This window comes from Hyaena hyaena, unplaced genomic scaffold, assembly GCF_003009895.1.
Source record: "Hyaena hyaena isolate Hyena2069 unplaced genomic scaffold, ASM300989v1 scaffold_560, whole genome shotgun sequence".
In the NCBI taxonomy this organism is placed as follows: Eukaryota; Metazoa; Chordata; class Mammalia; order Carnivora; family Hyaenidae; genus Hyaena; species Hyaena hyaena.
Window position 1 is genome coordinate 398,223 of NW_024081192.1, and position 25,272 is coordinate 423,494.

At 48.2% G+C, this 25,272-nt stretch overlaps 2 protein-coding genes across 2 annotated transcripts in view; one reads left to right on the plus strand and one right to left on the minus strand.

Annotated features, from left to right (window-relative positions):
* The window catches only part of TSFM (Ts translation elongation factor, mitochondrial), a 12,476-nt gene extending 5,678 nt beyond the window's left edge, over positions 1 to 6,798 (plus strand). Inside the window, exons 5-6 of the mRNA XM_039256194.1 lie at positions 3,231 to 3,318; positions 6,221 to 6,798. Coding sequence (XP_039112125.1) covers positions 3,231 to 3,318; positions 6,221 to 6,627 — 495 coding nt within the window. The 3' untranslated portion in view covers positions 6,628 to 6,798. The remainder of the gene's footprint in view (positions 1 to 3,230; positions 3,319 to 6,220) is intronic.
* A 988-nt stretch (positions 6,799 to 7,786) lies between these two features.
* AVIL (advillin) lies at positions 7,787 to 24,726 on the minus strand. Its single transcript, XM_039256187.1, has 19 exons — positions 24,647 to 24,726; positions 23,265 to 23,339; positions 22,379 to 22,575; positions 20,793 to 20,901; positions 20,603 to 20,713; positions 19,875 to 20,077; positions 19,327 to 19,405; positions 19,122 to 19,220; positions 18,307 to 18,460; positions 18,103 to 18,203; positions 17,487 to 17,624; positions 17,222 to 17,380; positions 15,763 to 15,942; positions 13,918 to 14,063; positions 13,635 to 13,779; positions 11,982 to 12,170; positions 11,255 to 11,323; positions 9,834 to 9,950; positions 7,787 to 8,250 (listed from the first exon to the last, which is right to left on the minus strand). Exons 1-19 carry the CDS (start codon positions 24,710 to 24,712, stop codon positions 8,137 to 8,139), a joined length of 2,451 nt encoding a protein of 816 aa, XP_039112118.1. The 5' UTR covers positions 24,713 to 24,726; the 3' UTR covers positions 7,787 to 8,136.
* Positions 24,727 to 25,272: the final 546 nt, after the last annotated feature.

The window sequence follows — 25,272 nt, forward strand, 5'->3', positions numbered from 1 at the left end:
GAGAGAGAGAGAGACAGCGTGAGCAGGGGAGGGTCAGAGAGAGAGGGAGTCACAGACTGAAACAGGCTCCAGGCTCTGAGCTGGCAGTCAGCACAGAGCCTGACGCGGGGCTCGAAACCACGAACCGCGAGATCATGACCTAAGCGAAAGTCGGACGCTTAACCAACTAAGCCACCCAGGCGCCCCAAGACACCCATTTTTAACGTTCATTTTGAAAAAAATTCAGACTTACAGAAAAGTTGCCAGTATTCTTCAATAAGCTACATTGTACTTTTATCTAGATTCACCATTTATTAACATTTTGATTCATTTGCTTTATCACTTTTTTTTTAAGTTTGTTTATTTGAGTGAGAGTGTATGCACAAGGCAGGAACCCAGAGATAGGAGAGAGAGAATTCCAAGCAGGCTTAATGCTGTTAGTGCAGAATTATGAATCATGAGATTATGACCTGAGCCAAAATCAAGAGTCAGACGCCCAACCAGCTGAGCCACCCAGGTACCCTGCTTTATCACACTTTATATACATATTATTATCATGACTATTTTATATGATTTTGTCTTTAAATAATCTCTACACCGAATGTGGGGCTCAAACTCTCAACCCCAAAATCAAGAGTCTCATGCTCAATTGACTGAGCCAGCCAGGAGTCCCATCAATATTTTAAACATTTTTTGCAAGTATGTTGCAGACATCAAGACCCTTTTCCCATGAACACATTGTCTCCTAAAGATGACATTTGTCTGTGCAACCACAGTGTAGTAATCACATTTAGGAATTTAAACGTTTATACAATATTTTTATTTATGTAGTATATGATAACATATTCATATTTTGCCAGCTAGCAATTTTTTTTCTGATCCAGGACAGTCCTGTACAATTGCAACTAATTGTGTTTCAGCTAGTTGTCATGTTGGTTCCTCAGCCTTTGTCTTCCATTACGTTGACCTTTTTTTCTTAAAAGAGTTTAAATAATCTCTACATCCAGTGTGGGTCTTGAACTTACAACCCCAAGATCAAGAATTACATTCTCTTCTGACTGAGCCAGCCAGGTGCCCCACATTGACATTTTTGAAGGATTTAGGACAGTATTGCAGAATAATCTTCAGTTGGGTTTGTCTGATGTTTCTTCTTAGACTCAGAGTATGGGTTTTTAGCATGAATATGTAATAAGTTATCCTGAATTTTTCTCAGAAAATCATGTCAGGAAGGCATGTAATGACTGCTGGTCCCATTATTGATTGATGATGTTAATTTTGATCTCTTCTTGGTTAGGGTGTACAGTTATTCTGTTCCTCTTTGTAATTAACAGGTAATCTGTATGGAAGATTCTTTGAGACTATGTAAATGTCCAGTTCCCTGAAAAACCTACCTGAAAGTATTAGCATCCGTTGAAGATTCTGGTCAGAGTCAGTTATTTAATTTATTAAAAACAATTAAAAAAAAATACTTTTGTTTTAGTTTTGAGAGAGAGACAGAGTGTGAATGGGGGAGAGGCAGAGAGAGAGAGGGAGACACAGAATCCAAAGCAAGCTCCAGGCTCTGAGCTGTCAGCACAGAGCCCAAAGCGAGGCTTTTAACTCACGAACCGTGAGATCATGACCTAAGCCAAAGTTGGACACTTAACCGACTGAGCCACCCAGACGCCCTATGTCAGAGTCACTTATTACTATGATAATTGCATAATGGTTATTTTTCTAACTCTTACAGTTTCTTTTACATGTATTAGCTTTATTAGTTGGCATTCTACTGCAAGAAAGACTTCTCCCCATGTTTAGTGATTTACTTAGAACTAGTATTGACTCACGGATTGTTTTATACGATATGTTGTAATTCTTTGTATAATCCATTATTGAGTTTGATGTTCAAATTATCCCTGGATTTGGCCATTGCAGGCTGGCTGTATTGACCATTTGAAAATGTGCTCATTATTTTCTGAGTATTTCCTTACTTTGTACCATAACAAGATAATTTGGGGCTGTGTATGTTTCCTCATGGGTATGTTTACTCATACTTTCTTTGCCCCACCCATGGAATTGGCCACTTTTCCAAGGAGTCCTGATCCTTTTTAAGGGGGGAGTAGTTTTTAGAATCCGAGATCTAGTCATTATATATGCTTATTTCTGCTGAGATGTCATTGCTGCTCTGCTCTTTCAGCAGACAGATCCAGGAAGTAAGTGTGTATGTGTGTGTGTGTGTGTGTGTGTGTGTTCTAGTGTTCTAATCCTGCATTACAGGGTTCTTCTTTCTTCCCCTATTGTATATTTGTATCTTTCTTCTCTCACAGTTAGTACACATGATCTTAGCAACTTCAGTATGCTTACCTGTTTACTCATTGTGATAACACACACTGAATTGTTTTAGTTACTATACCTGACCACTGCAAATAACAAACCTATTAAGGAGTTCAAGATTTCTTTGATGTTTTTTTGCCTTTATATTGAAGTTACGTGGTCTTAAGACTGTACTGAAAGTTGCTTGGATTAGTTTATTTTTCTTACTTTCTGTGAAGTTACGTTATTCGTTTGAAATATAGTCAGTCTTATGTTTCTGTTTGTTTTCAAATATGTAAAACATTAACAGAGTCTGGAAGTTAAAACTGTAATACACACACACATGCACACACACAGATGGTCTCACTCCATCTTCTCTCCTTTCTAGCTGATTCTTGTCCGCTTCTGCAGATAACCAGTTTCATTGGGTTTTGGATATTCTTTACCTCTTTTTGCAAAACTAAGCATGTTTATATAAATATAAATTTGTGTACTTTGTTACACAAATGGGTGTATAATATACATGTACTCTTTTAAATTGCTTTTTTCACTTAATAATATATCCTGGAAATACTCTATGGCAGCTCATGCAGATATTTCTTCTTCCTTTTTACCAGCTGCATAATTTTCCACTGTGTGGCCGTGCCGTGGTTTATTCAGTCAGTCTTTGAGCTTCAGCATTTTCAATAGAAAATACTATTCTTGATTTCTGGGAAATTATAGTTTAAGAAGTTAGGACAGAGGATGGGATTGGGATGGAATTGGGGGGTGGTGCAGCGATAGAACAAAATATTTACAAAAATGGAACTGTTATAAATTTATAACGTCTTTGGTTTATTGAAAACATTCATTTGTACTGAGTTGTCTTAAATTATTTTTTGAGAAATAAGCTATTTTGCCTAGACTCTAGATAATTTAAAGAGGATAGAACTGATTTGTTCATTTTCTTGTGCGCTCAGGGTTTCCTGAATTCCTCTGAGCTCTCTGAACTTCCTGCTGGGCCTGAGACGGAAGGCTCTCTCAAGGATCAGCTAGCCTTAGCAATTGGTAAGTATTTGTAAGGATTGTAGGAGCTGGAAGTTAAGAACTGGATCTCCTGGTATCTTTGATATTTATTCCTCAACACCCAGATCAAGAATCGCAAACTTATGTACCTACACGGGTCACATACTATGAACATGGGAAGCGGGTCATGTTGTGTGTTAGATATTAGTGAGCTGTAGGCCCCCTGAAGAGCTCACACTGCTGAACGAAACCATTACCAAGCTCCAGCCATTTGTTACCTTGGGGTCCCAGTGTGGTCAGAATTTTTAAATTCCTTTAAAAGAATTGAAAAGTCATATGTATGTATGCAAAATTTTTAGTTTTTAGCTATTTGCTGCTAATCAAAATCTGTTTCCAGCACTCTGCAGGCATCACGTTACTGACCAAACTAAGCAAGTCGTCAGGCAGGGGTGGCCTTTGGCACCTTCTAGTTGACTACCTCTCTCTACACTGTGCGAGAAACAGTACATGAGAAATCATCTCACCTTCTTTATGGAGGGATCCAGGAATATTTTGGGGTGTTGTATGTAGGAATTTGATCTCTTCTTTAGAAAAATCTGATCCTGAATGTGTGACGGTACATTCTTTCAAGACCCACTGGCTGCAGGAGCTACATCTGGGTCATCGTGCCAGAACTGATGGGGATTTTGCTTTCTTCCTACGTGCTCTTAGTGGAAGGAGGGAAGTAGGGCTGGGGTTGAGCTTGCTGGGAATTTACTGCTCATCCAACGTTTCCAGTCAAGGCATCAATTCTGTTTTATCAGGTTATCTTGAAGTATGTGTGATTCCGTGAGTCATAGATGAGAAACCAGGCAGACAGCTGTGAATGAGTCTTATTAAGAAATTCTGGAAGAACTGGGTGTTTCAGCCATGTCAGTTTCTGAGAATTAACTATTGTTTAGATGCTTTCAGTAGTTTTTTTTTTTAACGTTTATTTTTGAGAGAGAGAGCGTGAGCAGGGGCAGGGCAGAGAGAGAAGGAGACATAGAATCTGAAGCATGCAGTGGGCTCTGAGCTGTCAGCATAGACCCTGATGCAGGGCTTGAACTCAGAACCACGAGATCATGACCTGAGCTGAAGTCGGACTCTTTTTTTTTTTTTTTTTAATGTTTTTTATTTATTTCTGAGAGAGAGAGAGAGAGAAACAGCGTGAACAGGGGAGGGTCAGAGAGAGAGGGAGACACAGAATCGGAAGCAGGCTCCAGGCTCTGAGCTAGCTGTCAGCACAGAGCCCGACGCAGGGCTCGAACCCACAAACCATGTGATCATGACCTGAGCCGAAGTCGGACTCTTAACTGACTGAGCCACCCAGGCATTCTGAGATGCTTTGAGTAGTTTTAAGATTTATTTTGATTCCTGCATACTCCCCCGTTGAAGACTCAGATATAATTATGGCTCATGCAGAGATATTTACCCAGATTCCTTTTGGGGTCGCTTATTTGAACTTCTGTTAGAGACAGGGAAAACTGGAATCATTTTTGGTTCTTCCTCTTCTTTTTTTTTTTTTTTAATTTTAAAAAGTTTTTACTTTGAGAGAGACATTGCAGGGAGGGGAGGGGAAGAAAAAGAGAGGGAGAGAGAGGATCCCAAGCAGGCTCCGTGCTGCCAGCTCAGAGCCTGATGTGGGACTGGACCCCATGAACGGTGAAACCATGACCTGAGCTGAAACCAAAAGTTCGATGCTTAATTAACTGAACAACCCAGATGCCCCATTTTTGCTTCTTAAAAACAACTCTGAAAATGTTGCCTTTTTATTTCTGATGAGAGGAAGTTGAAACTACCCGATGACATGCGGTTTTGGATTTTCTGGGGCTTTTAGCCATGGACTTTTTCCTGTTAAAGTGGATGATGATTGTCTGTGTCAGTTACGGTGATTTCCGGAAGGGATGGTAATTTCGTTAGGAAGAAAACACTCCATTGCTTTGGAGTGAGATATGGATTTTACTTCCAACTCTGGTGTGCATTAGCTGTGTGACCTTGGGCGGGTACATATGTTGCTTTTTTTTTTTTTTTTTTTAACATTTATTCATTTTTGAGAGACAGAGACAGAGCGTGAGGGGGGGTGCACAGAGAGAAAGGGAGACACAGAATCTGAAGCAAGCTTGAGGCTCTGAGCTGTCAGCACAGAGCCTGATATGGGGCTCGAACTCACTGTCAGTGAGATCATGACCTGAGCCAAAGTTGGATGCTTAAGGGACTGAGCCACCCAGGCACCCCTACATATGTTACTTTGTGTATTTCTCCTAAGAACCTTGCTTTTCGGTCATCTTAAGCAGCGGCATCTCCATCTAACAGAGGAGGTAACAAAGCTTGATAAATTAGTAAATGGGGTTATGTCCATAAGTTGGTCGCCTCAGGTCATATAGCTGGTAAGAGGCAGGACTGTGGGACAGCCTGGCCGGTGTTTTTATTTTTTATTTTTTATTTTTTTATTTTTTTTAATATTTTTTATTTATTTCTAGGAGAGAGAGAGACAGACAGCGTGAGCAGGGGAGGGTCAGAGAGAGAGGGAGTCACAGACTCCAAAAGAGGCTCCAGGCTCTGAGCTGGCAGTCAGCACAGAGCCCGACGCGGGGCTCAAACCCACGAACCGCGAGATCATGACCTAAGCGAAAGTCGGATGCTTAACCGACTAAGCCACCCAGGCGCCCCAGTGGCCGGTGTTTTTAAATACCAGCGAGGCACATAGTTAGTGCTCCATAAAGTGTTCTCTGTTTCTCCCACCCCCAACCTCTCCTCCTATACGCCCTTTCCTCTTCAAACTGCAAATGGTATCTTTCCATCTTAAAAGCATGTGCACAGTGTGCGTGCAGAGGACCGGCTTCCCGACTTGGCCGCTTCTGTGTGTACTTGGGTGCTACCACAGTCATTGTCTCGTGGAAATGTGTTGTTTTCTTTCTTATAGGTAAGCTGGGAGAAAACATGACCCTTAAACGAGCTGCATGGGTGAAGGTGCCGGCCGGGTTCTATGTTGGCTCTTACGTCCATGGAGCAATGCACAGCCCCTCGCCCCACAACCTGGTGCTGGGGAAGTACGGGGCCCTCGTTGTCTGTGAGACGTCTGAGCGGAGAGCAAACCTCGAAGACCTTGGCCGCCGCCTTGGGCAGCACGTGGTAGGCATGGCCCCTCTCTCGGTAGGCTCTTTGGATGATGAGCCTGGGGGAGAGGCGGAAACCAAGATGCTGTCTCAGCCATACTTGCTGGATCCCTCCATCACGTTGGGGCAGTACGTGCAGCCTCAAGGGGTGTCTGTAGTAGACTTTGTGCGATTTGAATGTGGAGAAGGAGAGGAGGCGGCAGAAGCTGAATAGGTTCCAGAGACTTGGCCCCAGAGGAAATGCTTATTCTTAGCTCTAGACATCGTTAGGAAGAGAAGTTATTTCCTGAGCATCTTCAGACCCACAATTTGCGTTTATAATGGAATGATGTTCTCAATGGGTAAAATTCTTAAATAAAACCATTATATAGTAAAGAGAGTAAAATCTTTTCCTTATTTGCGTAATGCTGACTTTACCTTCCCTGTCCGTCCTTGTGGGAAGTTGTAGGAAACAACAGACGGGCTTTATTGAGGTGACGACCTGTCTTCGGAGACAGGCAGGCATAGGTGTGCTCCTGCTCCCCCAGCGTTATCCCCAAAGTGTCTGACTCAGTTTGTCTTACTGCTTCTGTGACTGAGGGCTCTCGTTCTGCTGTGGACTGTGCTTCTATCCTGGAACTTCCCCAGTTACGTTATTTCTGCCACATGGATTCCTTGGGAATTGTTGACTCAGACTTCGAGTTGTCTGGAAAATGTGGTTCATTTGTTGAGGTCTGTAGCGCGCTTTGAAGGCTCTCTGCAGTGGTATACACGCAGGTCTGGCCTCATTACTGAAATTAGTACCACATGGCCCTGTTTGTCTTTTGGATAATGGAGTGTAGATGGGTGGGGATGGAGGTTTCCTGGACAGCTGGAAGGCAGATTTTGGCATTCTCGTGCCAGAAACAGGACCGTACAGTGGTGCAGTTATCTGGAGAACTCACTCAGCAGTGCCTCCTTACTACCCCAGTGCCGAGACAGCCCTCCCAACACAACAAAATAATTACCGTAAGAGCCAAACCCCAAATACTGAAAAGAACTCCTATTTTCTCATACAGATATCTTTACTTGAAAAGTTAAAAATCTCTGACACATACAGATCTGGGCATTAGGATTTTGACCTGGGGTATATATGCAAGTAACTTCAGTGATTGGTGGGTTAAACAGATTTTGGAAATACCGATCTTAAAATTTATTTACTTATTTATTTTGAAGTTTATTTATTAGCACGCACAAGCAAGGGAGGGAGGGGCAGACAGAGGGAGAGAGAGAAAATCCTAAGCAGGCTCTATGCTGTCACCACAGAGCCCTACTCTGGGCTTGAACTCAGGAGCTGTGAGATCATGACCTGAGCTGCAATCAGGAATCTGACGCTTAACCGTCTGAGCCACCCAGGTGTCTCCTGATCTTAAAATTTAAAACAAACGTACATCTTTGCCCTGTTATTAAACTCTTTAAACTTCATTTTTTTTGTTCTCTTACATTGACTTCTATGGATTCGTGTAGGTTTAGTGCTTTCTGCTGGGACTTTAAACTGGAAGGCCACAAAAATTGAAAAATAGGTATTTAACATTTTAGGTATATAACAAGGAATGCAAGGATGAGAGAAATGGAGAACATGCTGTGATTTGCATCCAAATTAAGTAGCTGGCTATTAGGCAAAAATTGGCAGGTACATTCTTTCCTAATATTGGCACTATCTGCTCTCTTCTGTGGTCTTGTGGTAGGCATATCACTTCTTGCCTCAGAAAAGCCCCTTTTCTTTCTTCATTTGGAGCTGCTTCCAGCCAGGCAGAGCATCAAATTGCCCTCTTGTGATGCCAAACACAGAAATAAAGTCTTGTTCAGAGAGGTAATTCTAAGAGAGAAAACCAAGTCTCTGGTTAGAAGGAAAACATGACACCTATCAATGCCAACAGAAGTGGGGGAGGGGAATGTAGAGCCAGAGATCATCTTTGAAGGGGGAAGGAGAGTGAATTTTCAGGAGGTCTGTAATAGACTTAAATTATCTATTGAAGAGTTCTTAGGTTGTGGGGTCCCATTTGGCCTGAGGAGAAGCTGACTGGATTTGCTGCTCTCATGGTCCCACCTGGCACCAGGTTTTTTCCAGAATAACAAGAAATTGGTTATATATGATGAATTCTAGACATTAGGTTTTGGCTGAATGGAGAACTAAATCGAGTGATGGTTTTCCTTCATGCCCTTATCTCCCTTTTTTATCCAGACATTTTCATTTTTTAAAAAATGTTTATTTTTGAGAGAGAGAGTGCAGATGTGTGTGTGAGCGGGGAAGGGGCAGAGAGGGAGAGAGAATCCCCAGCTGGCTCCTCACTGTCAGCATAGAGCCCGATGAAGGCTCAAGCCTGTGAACCATGAGATCGTGTCTTGAGCCAAAATCAAGAGTCAGACACTCAACCGACTGAGCCATCCAGATATTTTCAAATGCATGATCAAGTGGATCTTGTTGAGTGCATAAAATTCCCCTAACATTTATTTATTGATGCTTGCCGAATATTTTCTGAATGAAGATACAGCTTCTGTTTCTAAGAAGGCTGTAGTCCGGATACGTAACAGTTGGATAGATAAGACATTATGGGAAACCCAGAAACCCTTCCCAAATCAACTCCTTCAAGGGGAAAATGAGTTAATCCATTCAACAAGAAAATGTTAATTCATTCAGCCAAAACTTAAAGAGTGCCTACTATGTGCTAGGAACTGTTAGAGGTGCTGAAAAGCAGAGACAGTGGTGGTGAATGAGACAGACAAGATGCTTGCTCTCAAGGAGCAGTAGACAGGGCGGTCAGGGAAGGCCTTTCTGGGGAGGGAACATTGGAGCTGAGGCCTAAACAGTGATGAGGAGCTGGCTCTGTGAGGATCTGAGAGAAGAAAGTTTTTTTAGGTGGGAGCAATACCAGTGTAAAGGCTCACAGGCTGGGAGGAGCATGTCGAAGACAGAAAGGGAGCCATAGGCTGGAGGGGGTGGAAAGTGAAGAAGGCAGTGGTCAATGAGATGAAATCAGAGAGGTGGGCAGGGGCCAGGCTGTGTAGAGCCTTGAAGGCCACACGGGATTTTGGATTCTCTTCTAACCGTAGTGGAGAGCCACGTGAGGCGTTTGAAACAGAACAGTGTTGTTTGTGTTAAAAGCCTCCCAGCTGTTAAATGGGGAACTGATCGCAGGGGGAAGGGTGGAAATCAGGTGGGGGACTATTGCAGTCGTCCTTGATGGCTGGACAGCAGAGAGAGGGAGACGAGGGGGCAGAGGCCAGCTGAGGGGTTGATGTGGGAGCCCCGGGTTTTTGTCTTGAGCTGCTGGGTAGCTCAGGTGTCTGTTGAGGGGCCTATGGTGTGCCATAGTGGTCCTACTAGGCCACGTGCGGAGACCGGTGCTTTGTTCGTGGAGAGCTCTGCTCACATCAGACACGGCTCCTCTAGCCACTCACCTCCTTCTTGGCAGGGTTCACATCCTCAGGCAGCTCCTGATTTTGACTTTTCAACAGAACTTCTATAGGGTAATATTTTTGCTCCGAATTCAGGGAGAGGGTTGCATTCTTCATGTCCTAGGCGAGGTAAGAATGTAGACAGGATAAGAGACGGTTCGGGGTCTGTGCAGTCGAAGTTCTGTGTGTATAACATTGAGTATTGTGGCTTATACCACTGCACCCTTTGTGATTACCTTTTAGAACAGTGCTCTCTAAAGTTGGCCGTGTGTCAGAATCATCTGGAAATCCTAAAATATGCAGATTTGAGGGGCGCCTGGGTGGCTCAGTCGATTGGATGTCTGACTTCGGTTCAGGTCATGATCTCACGGTTCGTGGGTTCGAGCCCCACGTTGAGCTCTGTGCTGACAGCTAGCTCAGAGCCTGGAGCCTTTTTCGGATTCTGTGTCTCCGCCTCTCTCTGACCCTCCCCTGCTCACACTATCTCTCTCTCCCTCTCCCTCTCCCTCTCTCTCTCTCTCAGAAATAAATAAAAAAAATTAAAAAATAAAATAAAGTATTCAGATTTGAGGGTCTTCTTGGGAAGACTGATTCAGTAAGTCTAGGGGAAATCCTGTATAGACATTTTGGCATAAATGCTGTGCGTGTGTCTCACTTAACTACTGTGATCACATACCTTCCTTTGGCACTTGTGTTTCGGCTCATGCTTTTCCAGCCTATAAATGACTTCAAATTGAAGTCATTTCTTTTTTTTTTTTTCATGTTTATTTATTTTTGAGAGAGACATACAGTGCAAGTAGGGGAGGGACAGAGAGAGAAGGAGACACAGAATCCGAAGCAGGCTCTGTGCTCTGAGCTGTCAGCACAGAGCCTGATGCGGGGCTCGAACCCACGAACTGTGAGATCATGACCTGAGCCAAAGTCGGGCGCTTAACCAACTGAGCCACCCAGGTTCCCCTATGTTTGTTTTTTTTAAGCAGCAAATCTGTTTTAAATTCTGGAAGGCAGTAAAATGAGGAACTTGGCTTTGAGACCTATTTTTCTGTTGATTAAAACAATCCTAAATCTGGAGGTGCCTGCGTGGCTCAGTCGGTTAAGCATCTGACTCTTGATTTCCGTGCAGGTTGTGATCTCATGGGTTCATGGGTTTGAGCCCTGCTTTGGGCCCTGCGCTTACAGTGCAGAAACTGTTTGGGATTTTCTCTCTCCCTCTCTGTCCCTCTCCTGCTTGTACACTCATGTGCTCTCTCTCTCTCTCTCTCTCTCAAAATAAATAAATTTTAAAAACCCAACAATTTTAAATCACAGTGGACCACTAGAGTGATAGTAAGAAGGACAAGATAGGGTTTTGCCCATGGGGCATCTGTACCATTTACAGTTTCTCGTGGGCTCTGCTTGCTTCTCCAAGAGTAAACCCAACTCACCGCAGTGATTCTTGTAATAGCAGCAACATCTCCTAGCTCTTCTTTTAACTGTTCATATGATTTCCCTGCCTGAAACAAAGAGACAGAAAACAGGACGAGGTGCTGCTTATGGGGGACTATACCTCAGGCCTAGGCTGTACCCTTAAGGGGAGCAAACAAGCCAAGGAGTCAGGGAATCAGAAACCACTGCAGGGGGAAGCACAGATAAAAATCCCCACTTCTGGTCCATGCCAGGCTGGAAGGTACTTAACATGATCTGCGCTCTTTGCTGGCGTTCCCTACCTCCGGATGAGACTGAAGACAGAGCGGTCGACCAGGAGTCAGACAACCTGGCTTCTTCCTATGGGTTAATTGTGACTTTAGACAAAACCCCTCCCTTCTAAGCCTCCTCGTTGATAACATGGGAAACAATGTTTGCCCTGGTGGTCAGGGTGGTTGTGAACCTCAAAAAGGTGGTGTGTGTGGATAAAGTTTATAAACCATTTATTACTTCCACGCACTGCTTGTTCCTGAGACAAGCTGTGAATTCTCTAACAGGACTTAGTGCCGTGGTGAGTGGCAAAGAGAAGGAAAGTAAAAAGCAGGGAGTTGGGAGGGGGTGGGGGAAATGTGGTCCTGGATTTACTCAGCCCTTGAGTCGGTACCCTGCTTTCCCACTGAGCTCTTGGCACCGAGCTCCCTGGTGGTAGGGATGTTCCCCCCACCCCCCTATTCTCCCTGTTCTTACACTCCAAATATGAGAGTCCCAGGCCAAGAACCATCCTGTGAAGGTGGGAGGCTCAAACCCCTGTTTAATGATCAGGATCGGTGTGTCAGGGTCTCGGCCACTGGGGTGAGTGTGCAGGTACTCCTCGGCCGTAGTGAGGGCTCTCTCCTTCTCTGTGGCATTGGCCTCAGCCCCAATCCACAAGAATACCTGTTGTGGTAGGAGTGGAAAATATTCATGTGCTTTTATTAAGGACAAGGTACCAGACCACATGGCCTGCCCTGTCTTCCCCGCCTCAGCAAATCACAGCCTCAGAGAACTTCCCCAGCTTACTTTGTTCAGCAGAGAGAAAGGTGTTCCTGGAATTTTATTTTATTTTTTTATTTTATTTTTTCCTGGAATTTTAAGTATACATGTACCTCCTAGATCTACATGTCCAGTCCTGAGCTCTCATTAAACTTCAGCTTCCTGGACCCAACTTCTTGGACACCCCCTCATGGTGGCCTCCAAGCAGCATGGGATAGAACACCCCCGAATGCAGCCCTTCTTTCTTAGACTTGTGTTTGTGTCTCCATTCTTGGTGAATGGAATCCATCCAGTCACCTAGGGCACTGGGAGTCATCCCAGATACCCCTGTGTCCAGCATTTGTCAAATCTGTCACCATCCCACCACCCCCGTACAGCCTGTGGTGGCTCTTACTTGACTGTTACAACTGCTCTCCTGACGGGCTTCCCAGTGCACAGTGCAGTGTCCTGCTGTCCCCCTCCGCCCGCCCCCGATCCCTCCTCTCCTACTTTCCAGAGCAGTCTGTCAAAAGCATAGTGACCAAATCACTCACCTGCTTAAATTTCAGTAGCTTTCCCGGATAAAATTCAAACTGGGCATGGTAGGTAAGGCCCACACCTACTTCTTAGCTTCATCTCTGACTCCTTAACTGTTGTGGGATTGTTGGTAGTTCCCTGTATAGACGATTCCCTTCAGTTCCTTGCTTCTCCTTGTGCTGTTTCCTTTGCCCAGGAGGCTCGCTCTACCTCTCTACCTTGCCTACTTGTCCTTTGAGATTCAGTGTGGGAGCCATCTCTTCTAGAGAGTCTTCTCTGAGCCCCTAAACTGTGTTGCATGTGCCTAATTCGTGCTCCTATGGCACCTCCTATCTCCATCACGGCAAAATGATGTTTCTACATCCAGCTCCTCCATCGGTCTGTAAACTCAGAGCAGGGCCCCTGCACCTTGGTGACGCTACACCAACCACAGGGACTGGCATGAAGGAGGGGCTGAGTATGTTTGCTGAGCTGAAGAAAACAGGATATTGGGGAGGGCTTGCCTTGAAGATCCCCTTTACACCCCTATATTCCCTAAAAGGCCCATATCTCTCTGAGTGTGGATCCTGTTGCTGTTGATCTTGAGAGAAGCGCATGATGATAATATGGCCTGATTTTCTCAAGCAAGGTGGGAAAATCCCCAACGCGGGAGTTCTAAACAGCCTTCTGGTTTCTTTATCCCTGGCAAAAAGTGGGCTCTTCCTTTGTTTACCACTGGCGAATGTTTGGCTGACTTGGGGCCGGGCCAGGGCTACCCTGGGTTTATTGTTGGCAGGGGAGACACTATCCAAAAAATAGCCTAAACTGGGGGCATCTCTGCCTCTTGTTCCAAGTTCTCTGGCTATGTCTTACCTGGTCCCAGGTGTCCAGGAGCATCACATCACCTGGGTTCAGGTCATCCTGGGTGAAGTCTGTGACCTCAGTGACAACAAACCGCCCTGTCTTATTGGAACATTCAAAGAGACGGGGCTGCACGTCTAGGATTTCCTGCTGGAGTCTGCAATACAGTCCGTTTGGAGGAACTGAGCGACTTCAAAATCAGACTTTTACAACGGAAAGGCATCCTAGACTTCATGCAGTTCCCAAGCCTGGGCAGCAGGGGGAGCCCAGAGGAGAGGGCGCTGTGTTCCCCTACCTTTTGTCATTGGCATAGGCGGTCTTCCCTCCAAGCAGGTCCCAGAACTCAGCCGGCTCCTGGCCCTCGGCCACAGTGTCCTCTGTGCCCTCGCAGAGAAGGCTGGCCAGCTCCTTGGCCATTGCCCGCTCATCCCCACTAGACCCCTGTGTGGGGGGAGGAGAGGATGGGGATTGGTCACACATAGACACGTTGATGTGGGGGGCAAAGCCAAGCTGAGAGTGTCCTGGGCTCAGCTACCAAAGCCACAGTGCTTTAGAATGGGGAGAGAGGTTTGTTCTAGTGCTGGGAGAGGAGGAGCGGTGGGGGACGGGGATGGCAGGAAGCGCAGAGAGGAAAGCAGTGTGGTGGCAGAGGGCAGGACCAGACCCTGAAACCCACAGCAGGTGTCGGCAAGAGTCCCCTTGGTTTTGGCTTTGCTTGGAATTTCAGCACCTACTTTGGATTCTTTTTTAAGAGAATAAAATTAAATTTGAAAAATTACATTCAAGAAAATTCACTCTTTTTGGTGTACACTTCTAGGAGTCTTGACAAACACACAGGATCATGTCACCACCATCAAAACGGAAGGTCTAGAACATGTGCCTCAGCCCTGCCAAAAATTCCCTCGAGCTACCCCTTTTGTGGTCAGTCACTGCCCACGATCTTAACCTCTGGTAACCTTTGGTCTGTTCTCCCTCACTACACTTTTGCGTTTTCCAGAACGTTAAGCATGGAATCCCGCATTGTAGAGCCTTTGAGGCTGGCTTCCTTCACTTAATACAGTGCATTTGAGATTCACCTTCGTTGTGAGCATCGCCAGCTTTTTTCGTTGTATTGCCGAGAAGTATTCTAATGTATGAATATACTGCTGTTTTCATTTTCTAGGTGAGTTGCTTCCAATTTTGGGTGCTAGCGAATAAAGGTGGTGTATGTATATTTGTGTGAAGGTAGTTTTATTATCTCACATGGGTATATACCCAGGCATGGGACTGCCGGATCATATGCGTGTGTTTTATTTTATCTTATTTTTTTTTTTTAAATGTTTTTTATTTATTTCTAGGAGAGAGAGAGAGAGAGAAAGACAGCGTGAGTAGGGGAGGGTCAGAGAGAGAGGGAGTCACAGACTGAAACAGTCTCCAGGCTCTGAGCTGGCAGTCAGAACAGAGCCCGACACGGGGCTCGAACCCACGAACAGCGAGATCGTGACCTAAGCGAAAGTCGGTCGCTTAATCGACTAAGCCACCCAGGCGCCCCATATGCGTGTGTTTTATAGGAAACTGTCAAATTGTGTCTCAAAGGCTATATTTGCATTGCCATCAGCAAAGCCCACGAGTTCCCATTGCTCTGCATCCTTATCTGCACTTGGTATTGTCTCCTTTTTTTTTTTTTTTTTTTTAAGCCCTTCTCCTAGGTGTATAGTGGCATCCCTGGGATTGTCACTTGCACTTCCCTGGTGACTGTGGTATTGAGCATCTTCTCCCGTTCAGTACTTTTTTGTAAAACAATTTTAGTGCTTTTGAATGTAGAAGCAATCTGAAAGGACAGAATCAAGGTTCTAGTGCCTCTGTTAATGTTAATGCCTGTCCTCTTACAACCCACCAGACTGGTGTGGAAAGATCGACTTATCCAGCCTCCACCTGTGTAGAAGTTTATGGCGTGTCTCCTGGATGTGAGCAATGCTGTCAGTGAGCTTGTAACTGTGGGAAACACTGGCAGTCCCTTTGAAGATCCTTTAGGGAAAGGCTCCTCTTCCTGAGGACTGCTCCGGCCTACTGTTTAGTCCCTCTGGCCTTGCCAACAGGAAGGAGGGCCCAGGGCTGGGCTCCAAGGGGCTGGTGTGTCCGGCGGGCCCAGATGTCTTACCTTGCCATACCACAGGTAGTGTTCTGCTTGGGCCCGCAGCAGAAAGACATCATTGGAGTTCAGGGAGGAGGCGAAAGCTGGAACCTCTACTGCTTTGGTGTTGGATTTGTCGTGGCCTTGAATCTGGAAGAGTCTTACTGGAGGGTCGGGCCCAGCGTTTCCCTTTCTGGAAGTCCCACCCTAGAGAGGAGAAGAGCAGAATCTGGTTCTCAGGAGCACCACATGAGCAGAGCTCTGAGCTCACCGCTGTAGAGACCGTGGGTGAATTTAATACTGCTTTTGCCCGTGGGGAGCTGCCATGCAAACGGAAAGAGGCCAGGCACACTGCAGTCATGGAGCCAATAATATTAGCACCCACTCTGAGACTTTTATTATATGTTAGGCTCTGTGGCTGGCGCCTTACCTACATTGTTTCACAGAACCTCATAATAACTGTGTGAAGTAGGTATTAGTGTCCTGTAGTACAGGTGGGAAAACAGGCTTAGCAGTCTGGTTAATAAATGACAAGGCCAGGACTTGACCACAGGGTTGTGTGATATCAAGCATATAGCATTATACATTCCTGGTATTGCTTCTGCCGGAGCTTCAGGGAAGAAGTGGGACTTGAGTTTGAAAGGGCACGTCCAGTGGGGGAGGGAGGGTTGGATGTGGCGGTCTAAAGGATGTGGACATGAGGTCTAATGAGGAGACTCACCTCACTGAAGTGAAATGTGTAGGTTAGGGAGCTGAGGGTAATGCACCTCCAGAGGTAATATGGGTCAGATTATGAAAGACCTTGAACATTATTAATAGGGCAGTGGTTTGGACTTGAAGCCCTAGGCAGTCAGGACTCACTTGAATGGCTTGGAGAGATTAACCCCCTTCTTCTTTTTTAAAAATGTTTATGGGGCGCCTGGGTGGCTTAGTCGGTTAAGCATCTGACTTTCGCTTAGGTCATGATCTTGCGGTTTGTGGGTTCGAGCCCCGCGTCGGGCTCTGTGCTGACTACCAGCTCAGAGCCTGGAGCCTGTTTCAGAGTCTGTGACTCCCTCTCTCTCTCTGACCCTCCCCTGCTCATGCTGTCTCTTTCTCTCTCCTAGAAATAAATAAAACATTAAAAAAGTTAAAAAAAAATTTTATTTTTGAGGGAGAGAGAAAACACAAGCGGGGGAGGGACAGAGAGAGAGAGGGAGAGAGAGAATCCCAAGTAGGCTCCATGCATTGAAAGTGCAGAGCCCGATGTGGGGCTCAAACTCAAGAACTGTGAAATCATGACCTGAGCTGAAATCAAGAGTCAGACACTTAACGGACCGAGTCCCCCAGGCGGTCTAAGATTAACCCTCTTCTTGTGGGTTAATCCCTTGTCTGTGTCTACCCCAACCCTGGTCTCCATCCCTCCTCTCCTATACGGTAGCCTCCTGCTGACTTGTTAGTTCGGAGCATTCCTGCTCATGGTGTAATTTTACCTGAGGGTTCTCACCTCAAAGATAACTAGCTTCCCTTTGAAGATGGCCATGAAGTGGCGTGGCTCCTTCCCCATGGTGACTCGAACCTGCACAGGGGCCCCATCAAACTCCTGATCCACCTCCACGGCCTGGTACGCCGAGGCTGCCAGCTCATCCTTTGAGGCGTGGCGGCCCTGCAGTGGTTAGAGGGGGAGGAATGGGTCCCCACCATGCCTTGCCACCACACAGGGGCCAGAGGAAGTATCAGGACCCAAAGCCAAGAGCCTGCTTCAGGCCTACCTGCCAGATGTACAAGATGTAATGTGGCTTCCCGTTCACCTCATATGTGTAGAGAACCAGATAGCAGTCTCCCCCGTAAAAGAAGCCATGCCACTGACGCTCCACAGGGACCAGCTCCAGGTTTTCAATTCTCCAGACCTGGGCACAGAAGGAGACATAGTTGCCCAGGGACGGGGCTCCTATCTGAAGAGACAGCTGCCTGAAGGGAATTGGGCCATGCTCAGCAGAGAATGCAACAGGTAAGGCACTACCATCCACTGAAAGCACGCCTTCCCTCCCTGGTTCTTCTTTCCTCGGCGCGAGGACTTATCACACTTGCAGGATCTGAATCCCAAGAAGAACTGGATCGTTCCTGCCCAGGTACACCCCCATAATGGCTCGGGGATGCTTTGAATTTATCTGTCAGGTGAGTTACTGATAGCACACTGGGGTTTCAGCCTCTCGCATCCCTGAGGAGTTGTGGGAAAGCTTTGCAGACCCAGACACCTCTTAGAGACCCCTCCTGAGGCGCCAGAGCCAGAGCAAAGCAGACCCAGGACCACCCGCTCCCTCCTCTCCAGCGGAACAGCTGGGAGGGCCAGCGCCGCCTGGCCTGAGGTGCGAATCACTGACTTACCTCAACTTTTCCATTGCCGTCATCAACCATTCTTTCCTGGGCAGCTACCTCCGGCTTGGTGTGCAGCAGGGTCACATCAAATTTATCCTGGAAAACTTTAGCTGCAGAGGAGGGGTTGGGAGAAGCCAAGTGAGTGAAAAGCACCCACGGCCGCCTTTCTAGAGAGTCCCAGCCATGAGAAGGCGACCTGAGGAGCAGTCTCACCGATTCTACCAATGCCAAATGTTTTCCCCAGGCCGGTGGTCTGGTCCTTCACTGACCACTTCTGGAACAGCTGCTTAAACATGGCCGACTCAGCCCCGTCATTGATGGTCTCCACGTTGGTGCTGCCAGGGTAGCCCTTCATCTGGATGAAGTTCTGCAGACACCCCCACCCCCCGTCCCCGAAAGGCAGGTCAATCAGGGAATACTCCGGCATCTTTGCTTGGCTGGTGCCTCACCCCTTTGAAGCCAGCTGATAGGATTGCTCCCTTCTGGGAGTCAGAGTCAAATCCTAACTCCCTTATGTGTAGGGGCCAAGTTACCTGCCTCAAGGAAAGGACTGAGGGAACAGTCCAAGTATCTCTTGATTGGCCTGTCATGATGATGACTAATTTTTTTTTTTTCAAGATCCTCTATACTATGTTTTCACGGCACTCACGTAGTCTACTGATTTTGTGTCATATTCATTTGCTCACTTACTGCTTTGTGAGTGCATCCTGCTGGGTTCATGTGCATGGGTCTGCACAGTATCATAAGCTTCTTGAGGACAGGGCTGTCAACCGTGGTAGCACATTCCCTTCGAGAATAGCAGCCGCATTTTCTGAGCCGGTGTAGGGGCCAAGTACTGTTCTAAGTGCTTAATCATCAGAACACCAGGAGATGTGTATTAAACCTGGACTTGAATCCCAGCTTGTCTGTCAGACTGAAGTCCACGTATGTGACCGTGATGTTCTATGCTCACGTTCCTAGTATGGCTACACATCTGAAGTAAAACTACCAGAATTTTTTGGACAATACCATACACCTGTAGCTCCTACCAGGGCTTTAGACATGGCCGTCTGTTTCTCAATCTTTGTGGCTCCTCTTCCTTTCCACACATAGATCTTGGTTCCACTTTGGTCTAAGATGTAGCAGTCCTGAAGCAGTCGGGGACAAGAGTGGTTACTGCTGCTGAGGACCATAGGGAAGATCTCTGAAGCCGGGTCTGGCCACAGGAGCCATGCCCACCCGAGCTCTACTTACATCATGGTTCAGTAAATCCTGGACCAGTGGCCTTGTTGCTACCTCCGTGACCTCCAGCTGCCCAGCTGAGTCTGAGACCCTGGAAAAGGGGAGAAATTAGCTGTGTCTTCCCTTCTACAAAGCGTCTGATAGCCAATTTGATATTTTTGCTGGCTTTGTTTTAGGATGGAGTTTCTGGGTATAAATTCTGACTTCTTCCAACAGGCGTGGCTAGAATGCAGGTAAGAGTGTAATGGACTCTGTTGTCTAGAAGACTTCTGTGCATCCCTCTCCCCAAGATTATCTGCTCCACATCCCCGGGCATGTATGGACCCAAGTAAAGGAAGAGTCTCCTCAAGAGACCAGGAGGGGTGGCTGACAGGAAGAGACAGTAGCTACTTCCCTGAATGGGGAACACTGAGCTCCATCTAGAAGCTGCATATGAAAAGGTTAAAAGAAAGCCAGATGCCCGTACCCAAAATGAGGAGCCAAGCACGGGTGCTTGGTTTTCTGGGAGATATCTTCCCCTTACCCCGGCTTCCAACCAGCGTCTAGGCTTAGTTACTCACTGATACAATATGATGTTTGATTTCTGCTGCTGATCTATGATCTCATCGGGGACTGCAGGCTTGATAATGGGGCGTTGGCCGAGGGTGTCCTGAAGGACCTTCATCAGCTCCGGACTTGCTGCCTCCTTGTCTCCCTCGATCACACCTATTTCAGCACGGCCCCCTCGCTCCCTGTCCCGAATATCCTTTGCCAGAAGCATAGCCTATCAAAAAAGCCCAAGGAAGCAGTCAGCCCTTCCAGGTCCCCCTCTGCACCTGCTGGCTTTGGGAGGAGCAACCCAGGTCCCAGACACAGGGGTTATTCTGATGCTTGGGACCCTGGGGTGAGCCACAGACTCACGCATTTGGCCTGTCTCTGAAACAGATTCTACTCAAAGGCAGGGGTCTGCCTTACATCTCAAGGGAAGAGCGAGTGGAAGAAGGAAGAAGGAAAAGGCAACAACAACAACAACAAAAAGGAGGGAGGCGCCTGGGTGGCTCAGTCGGTTAAGCGTCTGACTTTGGCTTAGGTCATGATCTCACGGTTCATGGGTTCAAGCCCTGTGTCAGGCTCTGTGCTGACAGCTAGCTCAGAGCCTGGAGCCTGCTTTGGATTCTGTGTGTGTTTCTCTCTCTGATCGTGCCCTGCTCACACTCTCTCTCTCAAAAATAAATAAAACATTAAAAAAATTTAAAAAACAGAAAGAAGAAAAAGACAACTGAGAGAGTGCAAGCCCCAGAAACCATACCTTCAGGCGCTCTCCACTGTTGCTCTCTGGGCCATTCCATTGGATGATGACCTTACCAAGGTCCAGCAAGAAGACATCGCCTTGGTTAAAACTGTCCCAGCTCATTTCCACCTGCAGGTGAGAAGCAGACATCGTCCAGGAGGCATTCTTAGGTGCCAGGTGGAGCAGATAGCCAATGGGTAGGACTTACCTCGGTGGCCCTGATGTTTCTTTTCCCCTTCACGTGTAGCAGTCGCTTCACGTCGTAGGTGTTGGTCTCCACATGCTTCATCCCAGAGGCCACACCCCCCTTCTTGTAGCTGAGGGAACATCCAAATAACACCTGGTTACTTACTGAGCACCTACCGTGTGCTGGGTTTGGGGGGACCATTGTAAATTCCACAGTTTTGACCTTTGCCCATAGAGGCGATGACAGGATGTGGGTGATGGTCACAGCTGCCACAGAAGTAGACTAAGTGAGGGGGCACCAGGGTGGCTCAGTTGGTTAAGAAGTAGACTGAGTGATAGATTTTTTGGTGGTCAGGCAGTCTTCTCTGAAGGAACGGCATTCAAGCTAATGTATTAAGAGGGATAGGACCCCACAAAACAGAGGGCTGGGGTTCTAGAGGGCCCATCAGTGGTGAAGACTGTAGCCTGAGCTCGTTTTGTTCTAGCAACTGTCTAAAGATCAGTGTGTGACAAAGAAAGGGGTGCAAGTTGGGCAGTAGCAGAAGCCTCAATGACACTATGGCCTTAAGAAAAACCCTCTCCAGGCATCAGTCCTCCTGTCCCAGGTGTTTATACCAACCTGGCCTCCATCCCAGGCGTCCTGCACCTGAAGGGCATGAAGAAAGCCACCGTGGGGCAGAAGGTTTGTCTTTGGGCTCCCTGGTGCCACCTTGTGGTGCTTTGTGCCCAGCTGACCCTTAGTCAGTGGGGACTGCCAGCCTGCCAGAGGCGAGCCTTGGACCAGCCTCAGGTTTCTCCCGCTTGTTTGAATTCCTCTTTTTGTTTTTAATCTCAAGTGAAAAGTTTTGAGTTAATTAAACTCCTCTGTTCATGGGACATTATTATCACTGTCCTTTACAAGACCCCTCTCTCGTTTTCAGTATTAATGCATTCCCTTTCATCTGCATCTGCTCACCCATTCCTCTCCCTACCACAGTCATCCCTTCTAACAGTTCAACTATCTTCTGTTTTTCATTCTGGTAAGCGTGTCCTGGTGTATGGTGGGCGTATATTTTTTAAAAACGGAAACTGGCATTGTTATGTATTTCAAGTCTCTGTCTTGGTTCACTGAGCACCGTGGCTTTAAGACCCGCCCACACGTTAGGGGTGTGTCTGATCCATTGTCTCCCGCCGCCACACGGTGCTCCTTGGCATCATGGAGTATTTCTCCACTCCTGTCTCCCAGTGGTGGGCACTCTATACTGCCTACAGCTTCACCCCACCCTAATGACACTACTGTGGACATTCTGGTTCGTGAGCTCTTGTGGACCCGGGTACATGAGAAGTCTTCTGAGTCAGGCACCCAGAAGTGGGATATGCCTCGGTGGCAGCAGACTGCTCTCCAGAACGCTATGCCGGTCCTCCCACCGGTGCGGCACGAGGCCGATTTCTCCACGGCCTTGCCAGCGCTTGCCACCAGCCGGCACTCTCATCTGGCCTGCTCTGACAGCTGAAGTGATAGCTTTGTTTTGATTTGCATTTCTGGGACTCTTCATGTACTTATTGGCCCTTTTGGTTTCCTGTTGGGTAAACTGACACTTATGTCCTTGCTCCAGCATAACTACTCACACGATGCCCTGCTTGAAGTAGCCTTGGAAGGTGTCAGACTCATGGTACTGGACCTCCCGGTGTTGCACGGGGCCACCCCCCAGGTAGTCATCCAGCTGCGTAGTGTAGATGGCTGCGCAGCTCTGCTCGTCCTGGGAGGAGTCCTTCCCGATCCAGAAGTGGATGTTCTGGGAGAGGAGACTGCCCACTCTCCGTGTCTGGAATGTCCAGAGAGATGGGGTCAGGGGCCAGCTCACCCCTCCGCCCCCGCTCTGCTGCTGGCCTCTCCGGTGTGGGAAGGACATAGCATATGGTGGCTTGTGTGCCGCCCTAGGCGGGCTCGGGGCCCCTCTCCCTGCCTGCAGTGGCCTCTGTGCAGACCTGCTATGTGGCTCAAGCTCTGGCAGCCCACGTCCCTCCCACGTTGGGGGCAAGTTGACAGCTTCCTGTTCTCAAACTACATGGAGACCAGTGAGGAGCCTTTGCAAGGCAGGGTGCAGACTTACCCCGCTCCCCCCTGCACCTGCACAGCTGGCCTAGCGCTGCTCTGTCCATATGCGTGGCTCTGTTAGCATCATTCTTGTGGGATACTGTTTCCTCAACTAGAACGGGCACTTTGAGGCATGGCCTTATATTCACCCGGCCTTCCTCCACACCACTTTAATGTGGGGTCTGAGCCCCGGGAGGGAGAAGTGCTGCTTGTGGGCTACCCGCTGAGGTTCCGACTGAGGGCCCCATCCCCTAAGAGCGTCCTTTGATAGTCACACTGGAGGCCTGTTCTGTGCAGTACCGAGGAGGGACCAAGACCGATGCCAGGGACCTGATTAGCGCCAGCAGCAGATCTCGGTGGGACCCAGGAACCGGCGCTCGGCGGAGAAGCGCATGGGAATAGGCAAACGGTGCTCACCGAGAGGATGACGTAGCAGTCCCCCTCATAGAAGGTGCCATGGGCGCTCAGGGGCACTAGCGCCAGCTCCAGTTTCTGGAAGGACAAGGGCTGTGTGTAGTCTGCAGTCCACCCCGCCCATCCGGCCTCCCTCTCCTCTCCATCATTTGGCACAGGTGGCAGGAGAGAGGTAGGGGAGATGTCCCCATGGATCCTATGGGGCGTGGCGGCCAGCCACAGGATTAGCGCTCCCCCGCCCCCGCCGATTCTGCCCAGCCCCACCTGCGTGGCCCCAGCTCTGAATCTGGGTCCCCACCTTCACCCCATCCTCCTCCCCATCGCCTGCTTGGTCTCATCTCACTGTACTGTGAGGGGCCTTGTGAGCCACCTCCAGCCCTTTGCAGGCAAGAGCTGGATATAAGCTGGCAAGGGAAGTCCTACCTCGGAGCAGCCGCACCAGTGCCCCTAACACTGTTCTCCAGCCCTGACCACCCAGTGCTGGCCACGGCCTGCAAACAACGTGGGGATACCATGGGGCGGGGGCAAGTGAGGGCCCGCAGCGCAAGGAGCTCCGTGCCCAGAGTTCGGTACTGGAGTCTGGGGTGGGGGCCGATTTGCCCCCTACACATGTGGCTTGTCCCAGGAGAGCCACGCACCTGGCTTCACACGTGCATTTCCGTCACTCTCTCCAAGTGACGCAAACCTGCCGTCATACTTGTGCGTGTTCTATACAGAATGTGCGCGTTGAATATAAACATGCTAACTAGACCGTAATTTTGGTAACTTTTAGTACCTAATTTGAAACAAACAGGGAGCCTTAAGCACTCTGGGTTTTCTGCAGCAGCCCCTCTCTGGGCTCAGAGCAGGGACATGGGGGCGCGGGGAGGGGGTCTTTACATGTGGCAGGTGGGGCTGCCTGGGTCAGGGCTGTTCCCAGCCACAGACTGTTGGAGCTTGAGCTCAGCTGGAAGGGCTCGAGCCCCAGGAGTAGAGAGGGGCCGAGGAGCAACCCTGCCCCCTAGCTCCCCTCCCACTTGGCAGGAGCCAGAGTGCCCGGTGGAAGGTGGAAGACAGGTTCTGTTTTTCCAGACGGAAGCAGCCAGGAGTCCCGGGTGGGCCGGGTGGGCCCAGGCCACACCCATCTCTCCAGGGCATTTACGGGAAGTGCAGACTCACTGAGCAGATGGCAGGATAAAGGGCGAGCTTATTTTTGCTTGGAGCCCTGCTCTCCAGGGCTGAAAGCATTTCCTTCACCTGCTACCACCTGCTTTGAGCACCCAGGAGGGGTCAAGGATAGGAAAACCGTGCGCTCCGATGCCGCCCCCTGCTGTTGCCAAAGGCAGGAGACTCGGGGTGCCAGAGGGCAGCCCGCGTATGGGGAGGAAGGTGTGCCCCCAGCTCACCTCTATCCTCCAGGTGATGATCCCTGGCTCGTTGCCCACAGCCCTGAAGGCGCTGCTCAGAGACATGGTGCTCGTCTTCCCAAGGCTGCAAGGTCACAGAGTGAGCAGGGGAGATGGGGCCCCTCACACAGGCACCCGGCTTTTCCCCTAAGTCATTTCCTAGCCTCCCAGTCATCCTGCCACGTCCTCGTGGTGCGCCGTGCCGGCCTCACGGCGATGGGGGAGACTTGTCCAAGTTCACGCTGTAAGCCTGGCTGGCCTGGGGGTCCCCACCCAGGTCTGCCTCCCCTCTTGCCACTTCACTTGTCAAGAGCTGTGGTACGAGCCACAGTTATTTACTGGAGGGCTCATAAATACGTTAAGCCCGGTGTTGGTTCATGGTATGTCATTTAATTCCTATACATGGAGTATATTTTCTTCATCTTATATTGTGGGCAGTTGGTGTTTGGAGCGGTTAAATAATTTGCCTGATGTCACATAGAGTGAAATCCATATCTGACCCTAAAACATATGCTTTATAGTCACCTTGATGTTGTGTAACCCTTCCTGAACTTACCTTCCTTTAGTGGCACATGGGGAGAAAAGCTTACGTCAGAATATTTCCAAGCTGGGCTGCCTTTTCTCCC